This window comes from Bubalus bubalis, chromosome 12, assembly GCF_019923935.1.
Source record: "Bubalus bubalis isolate 160015118507 breed Murrah chromosome 12, NDDB_SH_1, whole genome shotgun sequence".
NCBI classification, from domain to species: domain Eukaryota; kingdom Metazoa; phylum Chordata; class Mammalia; order Artiodactyla; family Bovidae; genus Bubalus; species Bubalus bubalis.
In genome coordinates, this window is record NC_059168.1 from 56191886 (window position 1) to 56202474 (window position 10589).

The 10589-nt window shown below is 39.7% G+C and overlaps 1 protein-coding gene across 1 annotated transcript; it reads right to left on the minus strand.

The window, feature by feature from the left end:
- Positions 1-291: 291 nt before the first annotated feature.
- On the minus strand, positions 292-3553 carry LOC102389099 (lithostathine). Its single transcript, XM_006058067.3, has 6 exons — positions 3017-3553; positions 2613-2720; positions 1944-2062; positions 1595-1732; positions 861-987; positions 292-577 (listed from the first exon to the last, which is right to left on the minus strand). Exons 2-6 carry the CDS (start codon positions 2686-2688, stop codon positions 510-512), a joined length of 528 nt encoding a protein of 175 aa, XP_006058129.1. The 5' UTR covers positions 2689-2720; positions 3017-3553; the 3' UTR covers positions 292-509.
- Between the last annotated feature and the right edge of the window lie 7036 nt (positions 3554-10589).

Consider the following 10589-nt stretch of genomic DNA (forward strand, 5'->3'; position numbering starts at 1 on the left):
CTAAACATTATGATATACCTTAAGACTGGTTTCCTTATACTGTCAGAAACCTGTCTTGGTGGAATGTGTGAGCAGTACTGTGAATGGAAGAGAAATGTCTTTATGTGTCTACAGCCCACATACTACAGAAGTAATAGTGATGTACTTAACCACAAATACAAATGTATATATGGTTATTTCCCCAGGAACCTGGGTGAAATGAGGCAGAGACTGACCAAAAATTCTTGACTACCCTCTTCATCTTTCTCAATTTGTCAATGAGAATGAGGCAGAGAAGACAGGCAATTGAAGACTAATATTTTTATTGTAAACTTTGCAAAGTCAGGTTAGGGAACACACAAGAGAGCCTGAATTGAGTCTGGGGAGGAGAGAAGGTCAGAATGAGGTGATTGGGTTGGGGGTGTGAGGAGAATATCCCCTTCCATAGCGGGTCTGAATCCCTAGTTCCAAGTCCATGATGAGTTGCACACCAGTTGCACACCAGTCAGGCTGCTGACTTCTCATCTGATCTAGTCCGTGAACTTGCAGACGTAGGGTAAGTTCAAATTGCAGTTATGATCTCTCCACTTGAGATATCCTGGAGAGACAGAAGAGCTCAAGTCAGTGGGGCTGGTGGAGCTTGAGAACCCAATGGAGAGGAATCCCAGCTTCTGGTTTAGGCTTCAAAGGCCCTCCCTCATCTTCACCAGTGTCCCACTCCATGGGAAGAGGATAGAAAGTAAGAAGAGATGAGAGGGAATGGAAGAAGACAAGCCAATATTATAGTTCCAGCCCAGGAGGATTCCCTGAAGATCAGACCCAGAAATGGAAGGTGAGGGGATGGAAAAGGCTGGACAAAAATGACCTTCTATGTCTCTTACCTGAGCTTTTTGAGAGACTCCCACAGTAGCCAGGGCTTGAGATGGCAGCAGGATCTGTCTCCCAGGCAACGTAATTGAGCACGTCATTGCTACTCCATTCCCATCCACCAGCATTGGGCTCAGAGCCCTGTGGAGTAGAGGATGGAGTTGGGTGAGACAGAAAGGCATTTAGAATTCTCCTGGTCTGATGCTGTCTGTTGGAATGATTGATTCCCCTCCCCAGCATCATGGAATTAGCTCTGCTGTTCAAGATGAGGCCCCATAGCTCTCCTCTGAGAAACTCTCCCTAACTCTATTGGCTAATTTCATAGCCAATAATCACAAAGACCAATTAAATGTCTCAGAGGAACATGGCCCTATCTGAACTATACTTGGGGTGCATTTATGTTTACCCTCTGAATCTCCAAGATAGTGTCTGTTTTATAAAAGGGAAAACTGCATCAATCCTAAATGTTCATTGACGTGATAAAGCACAACATATGCTGACTCAGGGAAGCACAATCAACTGAATTACAAGGTATGCTGTGTGAACTATGTAAAAGCTTGACAAAAGGCAGATTAACTTTAGTTGGGGACTAGGACCTGCCCAGGACTAAAGGCTCTCACTTTCCCTAGTTATCCTGTGAACTCCAGGGATCTCTCAGGTATTTTCTGGGCTGGCAAAAGGGGACAAAGAGGGACCTGGGTGGCCATAACACCTTTGGAAGTAACAGATTAGAGAGATGTAAGTGTACCTCTGTGGGGTCATGGAGCCCAATCCAGATGTCTGATTGGGTATTCAAGTTGTTCCTAACCAAGGAGGACACGAAGGATTCCTCAGCCCCACTGAGCACAGACACAAGATGTCCCGAGGGCCTCTTCTGGCAGGCAATCTGTGTGGGGAAGGGAAATACACAGGAGGAGCTTGAGACACCACTAGGGGAAGGGAAAGGCCATTGCAGGTGAGAAGGGGTATGTTTACCAAACGTGAGTTTCTCATACTCATCCTCAGGAAACTCTTGAGAATGGAGACCCCCTGGTCCCCAAACCCAGTCTCTGATTTGCTTCTGTTTATCTCCCCTAACTGCAGATCCCACCACTCACATCTGCATCCATCCAGGTTTTGGGTGTTTTAAACAAGGCATAGCAGTGAGACCTATAGGCCATGGAACCTGAGGGACAGCTGATCCTTGCAGATGGCAGTTCCTTTTGGGAATTTTCCCCTGGAGAGGAAGAAATAAGGGAGAGGGATGGGGTGAAATGGAGAGAGGGGATTGGATGGGGAAGGTGACCTTGGGGAATATTTATGAGGCCAGGGCTTGGGGCGGTGATACCAAACTTCTGACTGCCTCTCACCATTGCCAACACTCCAGGATTTTTTATAAATCATGAACTAGACCTACTAAGTGGATGATGATCTCTCTTCTTTTTATTCATTGTCTTTATTCAAAAGTCCAGTCCTTCTCCTCTGAGTTGATAGATTCTCCAATCATTTTCCTTCTACTCATCTCATTAATGACACTCTATACTTTCCTCCTTCATCTATGCACATAAATTACTGAGAAAATAGAAATCACCTCATCCCATTGTTACTGAACCACTGGGGTACTTCCCACCACAGGTTACCTGAAGAAAGGAGTGATGACTCAGGAATTCCAGGCAATTATGTTATGTGGGGATGTTCCATTACCAGGGGAGGCACAGGAGCTTTCCTCTTTGTCTTGGCCCTGAGCAGGCACTGGGAACCCAGAGCTAGAGGCAGAGAAATCTCACCTTGGACCTGAGACAGGAGCATCAGGCAGGAGAGCAGCATCCAGGACAGTCTGGGGAGGCCCAGGGAAGGCAGCATTGTATCTGTGAGGTGTGGAGGCAGCTAGAGAACTAAGGGAGGGTGGTCAGAGAGAGGGTGTGAGAGATCCCCTGTTGTACCTCTTGTCTTTTCCTTCATCTAGTCCCCTAGGAATAAATCCATCTTGGTAGCATCCCTCCCCTTCCAAGGTGCTGGAAAAAATTAGAAAATCTACACATCCTAGTGTACCTGAGGTCTCCCAAGTCTGGTTTCCCCTGGTCTCAGAGCTCCCACATTCCCCGAGGACAAGGATCCTTGTACACCTTCCCTGAAATGTGCAAGGTGAAACCCCTGTCACGGGTCTCATCTAGTCTTGGCTCCCACTTACCTCTCTTGCAGGGATCTGCACTGGCTTGTCAGGGCAGGAAAGATTGGGCTTTTATAAGAAGATTGGAGGGAGGGGCACTAAAATGAATAATGGGAAAAAGGAGCCAGGACAGGGGTCCGGGGGACGTGTCTGGCTTTAATTTGTGGATTTCCACCACAGGCAAGAGATCCTTCCAAAGGGTGGGAATTGCCGCAGCTGTTGCTTCTTTTTCTTCATCTGACCAGTAATTTCCCAGAAACAGGTGATGTTTGTCCTTTTTTCATCCTTGCCCAGTTATCTTGGTCGGAAAAACTTACAGGAATGAAGGAAACCTGGTGGCATGAATTCTGATGTTTAATAGTTTAGAAAGTATGTGACATTGGAGAGTTCAATCTGCCAAGAACTGACTCTTGTTAGCATATATATGAGTTTCATTAATCCTTGTCTTTTAAGATTAAAGAAAAACAAATTATTAAGTAAAAGTTGGGGGAGTATAACTTTGAAAAAATTATTTGAACTAATGAGTCTTTGTGTGGATCACAACAAACTGGAAAATTCTTAAAGAGATGGGAGTACCAGACTACCTTATCTGTCTCCCAAGAAACTTGCATGCAGGTCAAGAAGCAACAGTTAGAACCCCACATGGAGCAATGGACTGATTCAAAATTGGGAAAGGAGTATGTTAAGACTATATGTTGTCACCCTACTTATTTAACTTCTATGTAGAGTAAGTCCATCATGTGAAATGCCAGACTGGATGAATCACAAGCTGGGATCAAGATTGCCAGGAGAAATACCAATAACCTCAGATATGAAGATAATACCACTCTAATGGCAGAAAGTGAAGAGGAACTAAACAGCTTCTTGATGAACGTAAAAGAGGAGAGTGCAAAATCTGACTTAGAGACAATGTTCAGAAAACAAATATGATGGCATCTGGTCCCATTGCTTCATGGCAAATACTTGGGGAAAGAATGGAAACAGTGGCAGATTTTATTTTCTTGGGCTCCAAAGTCACTGAGGACAATGATTACAGCCATAAAATTAAAATACGCTTTCTCCTTGAAATGAAAGTTATGACAAACCTAGACGGTATGTTAAAATGAAGAGACATAACTTTGCTGACAAAAGTCTGTCCATCTAGTCAAAGCTATGGTTTTTCCAGTAGTCACGTATGGAGTGTGAGAGTTGGACCATAAAGAAAGCTGACTGCTAAAAAAAATGATGCTTTCAAACTGTGGTGCTGGAGAGGACTCTTGAGAGTCCCTTGAACAGTAAGGAGATCAAACAAGTCAATCCTAAAGGAAATCAACCCCAAATATTCACTGGAAGGACTGATACTGAAGCTGAAGCTCCAGTCCTTTGGCCAACAGATGCAAAGAGCCAACTCACTAGAAACACTGATGTTGGGAAAGATGGAGGGCAGGGGGAGATGGGGAGAAAGAGGATGAGATGGTTGTACGGCATCACTGACTCAAGGCACATGAGTTTGAGGAATCTCAGGGAGATAGTGAAAGACAGGGAAGCCTGGCATGCTGTAGACCATGGGTTTGCAAGGAGTTGGACATGACTTAGTGACTTACAAACAACAACAACGGGGGAATTTAGTAAGCATGAAGAATGTGAGCTCAATACAGAAATTCTCATAGAATTGTCATATTCCTACAAAGGTAATTTTAAGCAAGTTACTATTTTAAATAGGAAGAAAAATATAAAATATATAAGAATATATCTGATAATGGTAGTCAAGATCTCATAACAAGTTTTTCAAGCTATAAAGAAGAACTAAATACATGCTGAAATTAATCATGTTTAGAAAGAAAGTTTCGATACCTTCAGCATGTACTTTGTTCTTGTATTGATTAATGGGAGGGCAATTGGAATACTAACAGAATTTTTCTGGTAATCTGATAAACTGAATATTCATAGGAAAAATAAGAATAGTTAACACATTTCTGAAGAAAAACAATGAAGAATTTTATTCGGCCATGATTCAAAACTTCTTATTATAAAGGAGTACAACTGCAGGGAGAGCAAACTTGAGTAGTGTAATGAAAGAGAGAGCCCAGAAATATACTTATTAAATGTGGAAACGGGAAAGCTGGAGGATCATTGCCGATTAGAAAGTATAAGCTGAAGGATTTGGTTTTAGTGGTTAGCCATATGGACAAAAATAAATCAGATTCATACCCCTTAAAATATAAAAAATAACAACAACAATCAAAATAAAACAAAATAATTCCAGAAGAACTGATGCGAAATGTAAAAACCAGCATTTTAAAACTAGAAGAGAATATTTTAAAAATATGTTTTTGACTTTGATTTAAGAAAGCATGTATTAAACAAAAAGCACAAATTATAAAATAAAATATTGCTAAATATGACCACTTTAAAATAAAAATAAAATAGCAAAGTTAAAATGTCAAATACTTTATATTATATATAGATATCTGACAAAGAATTTATTTCTAGAATATGTTTATGACAGTAAAAATCAACAGGAAAAAGAACAATATATTCATTAGAAGAGTGAAAAAATATAAGTATGTATTTCACTAAAGAAGCAAAGTGATCAATACATATATGAAAGTATGTCAACCTCATTAGCAATCAATTAAATTAAAATCAAAATGAAATATAATTTCATCCCTACCAGATTGCTGCTAGTGGTCTTGTAAATTGATAGACCCCTTTGGAAAAACTGGAATTTTCTTGCATGTTTCATTGCAAGAAACATTGCAAGTCATTTTCAACTCTTCGTGATCCCATGGACTGTATCTCACCAGGCTTCTGTCCATGGAGTTTTCCAGGCCAGAATAATGGCATGGGTTGCCATTTCCTATTCCAGGGGATCGTCTGGACCCAGGGATGGAGCCAGCATCTCTTGAATCTCCTGCACTGGCATTTTCTTACACCCAGATTATCCACTTTTAGGAATATACAGCTTGCATATGAATGCCAAGTAGAATGTATACACAGGATGTTAATAGCATCATTATTTATAATGGCAAAAAAAAAAAAAAGCCAAATGTCCATTAACAGGAAGCTGGATGAATAGTTTGTGGTTTAAATAAGCAATATATCTGAGTGAAACTGAGTGAACCACATTTACAGGCATCGGCATGGTTTAACCTCAAAGCTTTATAATAGGTTAGGAAAAAGATATCAAAATATAGAAGATTGCAACCTGTGTAATTTTGTTGTTTTAAACATCAACAACAGAAATTAAAAACAGATTATATATGATTTAGGCATATTTACACATGTTAAAATATTTTAAGAGGAGGGAAATGATGAACTCAAAATTCTGAATTGTTACCTCTGAATAAAGGGAGAAAAAAATTGTTGGAACTGGACACAGGAAGCTTTAAGTATATTAGCAGCTTTGTACTTTTAAAATATGGTAGTAGTTTATATGTACCTTTGTTCTGTGTTTTTCAAGTCTCCTGTAAATGTGTTACCATACTTTCATAATTTAAAAAATAAGAAAGAGAAAAATATAGTAGTTTAAAAACTTTTTAAATTGTTCTTTCAATCACATATATGATATTTTTATTGTCTTCTCTATAACATATGTGATATTGGAAGTGAAAGAAAATGGAATTAAGTAATATAAGAAGACCAGAAATGATTTTAAATGATTTTTAAATTATTGGAGTTAGTCCATAGAAATCAATCTAAAATGATTGTTGAACTTCAGATATAGGTTTCATCAACATATTGGCCAAGTTATAGTCATCTGCAGGCTTGAGTGGGGATGGACTATCCCTTTTCAAGATGGCTCGTTAACTTGCTATATTTGTGCTGGCTCTTGGCAGAAGGCTTCAGTTCCTCAGCACTTGGATCTCTACATAGAGTTTCTGGAGGGTCCTTGAAATGTGGTGATTAGCTTCCCCCAGCATAAGTGATCCAAGGGAGAGAAATGAAAAAGCTGCAATGTTATTTAAAACATAGCTTCTGATGTTGCATGTGGTCATTTCTGCAGTATCTTGTTGGCTTCATGGGTTAGTCTAATCCCATATGGTATGGGATTATATAAGGGTATAAATACTAGGAGATCATTAGGTCTTATCATAGTAGATTGCTAACCGAGTTGGGACCTGGTACTTTATCAGTCAAAAGTCCTATAAAAGAGGTCTGGTCCATTCCTTTTTTTTTTTTTTTTTTTTTTTAGAAGATACTTCTGATTCTATGTAATACAGACCATTTTTAACTGGTAGGAGGAACTTCACTCAATTCCATCCAATATTCCTCAAGCTTCAAATAAACTTGGATGAGTGTGAGAGTAGGAGACATGGTGTTTATCTGTGCCAGCTACAGAATCTGATGCCCAGTTCAGTTCAGTCGTTCAGTTGTGTCCGACTCTTTGCGACCCCATGAATTGCAGCAGGCCAGGCCTCCCTGTCCATCACCAACTCCCAGAGTTCACTCAGACTCACATCCATCGAGTCGGTGATGCCATCCAGCCATCTCATCCTCTGTCATCCCATTCTCCTCCTGCTCCCAATCCTTCCCAGCATCAGAGTCTTTTCCAATGAGTCAACTCTTCGCATGAGGTGGCCAAAGTACTGATGCCCAAGGACCTACCTATTCAAAATACTCAGTTATAAACTGAATTTATCATCCCTCTCCTGCTTAAAACCTTTCAATAATTTCTCCATTATCTCTTTATGTGATTAGCTATTATGGCACAGCAAACTAACCCAGTTTAGTGACTTAAAGCACTAACTAATAAAACAATTTATTATTATTTCTCATGGTTTTGAAATTTAACTGGGCTTAGTTATATGGTTCTTCCTGGGGGTTTCTCATACAGATAACAACTGGAGCTGGAGTCGTATGAAGGATCAGTGTCAGTCACATGGAGGACTGGACCTCAAAGATGACCACATACATGAATATATTTGGAGCTATTATTGGCTGAGACCGTAGTTGGTTCTGTTAACTAGCATGTCAACACAAGGCCTTTCTACATGGCTTGGACCTCTTATAGCCTGAAAGTACCAGGTTAGAAGGACTTTCATTGATGATCAGAACTCCTTAAGGGCAAAACAGAAGTGGCTAGTTTGTCTTAGAACAGGTTGAGGAATGACATGCCATTTATACCATATTCTATTGGTCATGCATGGGTTTGCATTCCCAGCGTCTGGAACATTAAACACTCAATAATGCTTGTTGAATACATTAACATATTAGTTCATAAAGATTTTGATAAATATAGCAGCTGCATTTAATTTCATAATAATACCTTATAGGTGCAGAAGACCTGGATTTTAATTTTGCATCTTTAATGTTTTATTTTAAGGAAGCAGTTTTACTCTACCCTCCTTGGATCTGTATTTCTGTTTTCCAGTGAAGATTTTGTATGAAGTGGACTCTAATGTATGTTATATAATTCTTTTGTTGGTTGGTATACTGTAATAGCATGAAAATGGGTCAAAAGACCCACTGAAAAATGCTTACTATTCTCATATTAAAACCTTAGGGACTCTTTAGGGCAGCCATCTTCTTGCCTTATTGCACTAGAGGAATCATTTTTAAGCAAGCTTTGGGAAAAATATACTATCATGAAACCAGTCTGGAAATGGAGACCTTACAGATTATTTTCACTCTGATATTTAGTATTGGCTGCTAGAAACAACTTATTTCCAAAATGGAAGTGGACATCTGCTGGGCTCTCCTTGAAAATATGCATAAATGGAATGTATTTATAGAATCATTACCTAATATTTTCAACTAAATAATTTTATTCAAAGTGTAGTAATTTGTTAAATTTTGCAAGCTTAACCTCCATGGAGTTTTAGAATAAAGAACACTTTGCCTGAAGTATTTTACATGGGAACTGACATGTATATGAAAAATTAGCAGGGAAAAATCTGAGTATCAAAGGACACATTCTTTCAGGATATATTTAAAAAATTAGTAGAGCTTGATAACTGCTGTATGTTTCTAATTCCTTTTTGTTCTAAGGGTTAATTTGAGTTCAATAAGGAGGGTGATTTTATATATATATATATATATATACATACACATACATACATATGTATATACACATCAAGACACTAGAATTTGAGCTAAATCAAGAACAGAAGAGGCACTATAGGTCAATACATAAATATGTTCTATGGAAGAGACTGCTCTAATTTTTAGAAACTATTTTATTAAAAGAAAAAAAAAGAAGAAAATAACAAAGAACGATTAAGAACAGAAAGAACACAGTTCAGATAACCTGAAATCCCTCAAGATATCTGATTTTGTGCATTGGTTGAAATTAAAAACTTAGACTAGAGGAAAGATTTGTTCCTTAGCTTCATATTTCATGGTGTGAAGTGGAAAGAATAGAGAAAAATCTCATTTTATAGAAAATTCCACTCAAAACACAGTGCATAACATCCAAAGCTCTCTCTCTCTTTTTTTTTTTTTTCCTCACTTCCTGCTTATTTCCATTTCATAGATCCACCTTAGTTGCTTAGGGAAGAATGGAGGTGTAAGCTTCTACTGTACTTGAAGGGAGGATCCAGAGTTAGATCAGAAGCAAAATGGAGACACCAACCTGAGGTCTAGGTTAAGATGAAGTAAATAAGGTAAGGGGCTTCCAAGGTAGCACTAATAGTAAAGAACCCACCTGCCAGTACAGGAGTCATAAGAGACATGGGTTCTATCCCTGGGTTGAGAAGATCCCCTGAAGGAGGGCATGGCAACCTACTCCATATTTTTGCCTGTAGAATCCCATGGACAGAAGAGCCTGGCGGGCTACAGTTCATAGGGTTGCCAAGAGTCAGACAGGACTGAAGTAATTTAGCATACACACAGGCACCCTAAACTAAGTTGTAGGCAGAAAAAGAATAGCATGTTTCAAATCTGGGATCAATCCAAGAAAACTGAGGGGTGTCAGGAGAAAGCGGTTGTTTCATTCTGAGCCAGAAAACTCCTGAGACAAATTCAAGTGGACAATACTTTCATGCTGTGGTGAGAAAAGCCAGCCCCTGCCCTCAGGCAGCACTTGAAACTACATGATTCTACCAATTTCCCTGGTGGCTCAGACAGTAAAGCGTCTGCCTGCAGTGTGGGAGACCTGGGTTTTATCCCTGGGTTGGGAAGATCTCCTGGACAAGGAAATGGCAACCTACTCCAGTACTCTTGCCTGGAAAATCCCATGGATGGAGGAGCCTGGTAGGCTGCAGTCTATGAGGTCGCAAAGAGTCGGACACGACTGAGTGACTTCACTCTGCTCTCTGCTACCAGAGTAGGGGACCTGGGTGTGTGGAGTGGCCAGGGAGGGAACATGGGGTTAAGATTCCCAATAAGACTCCTAGGCTGGAAGCTCTCTGTGATGGTACGAATGCTTTAAGTCAGTGGAGCTATCTTTCCTACCTCATAATGTTGTCTGGGCATCCAGATACCCATCCCCATGCATGTTTGCTGCAATGCCAGCCCAGACAGTGGACTAATCAGTTAGACAGTTAGTTGGGCTCTCAAATCAAACAGACCCATCTCATGGAGTTGAGATAGGAATTAAATAAAATAATGTACAGCAATCCTTAAGCTTGGTGCCTAGCACATACAATCACATAATAAATGGCAGCTAATTATA

Bases quoted from the DNA above. Each gene is read 5' to 3' on its own strand.
- LOC102389099 (XM_006058067.3), bottom strand. From the start codon at position 2,688: ATGCTGCCTTCCCTGGGCCTCCCCAGACTGTCCTGGATGCTGCTCTCC. The intron at 1,733-1,943 runs GTGAGTGGTGGG...TTCCCCACACAG, and splicing joins AAACCTGGATGGATGCAGAT to ATTGCCTGCCAGAAGAGGCC. The intron at 578-860 runs GTAAGAGACATA...CTGTCTCTCCAG, and splicing joins GAGTCTCTCAAAAAGCTCAG to GATATCTCAAGTGGAGAGAT.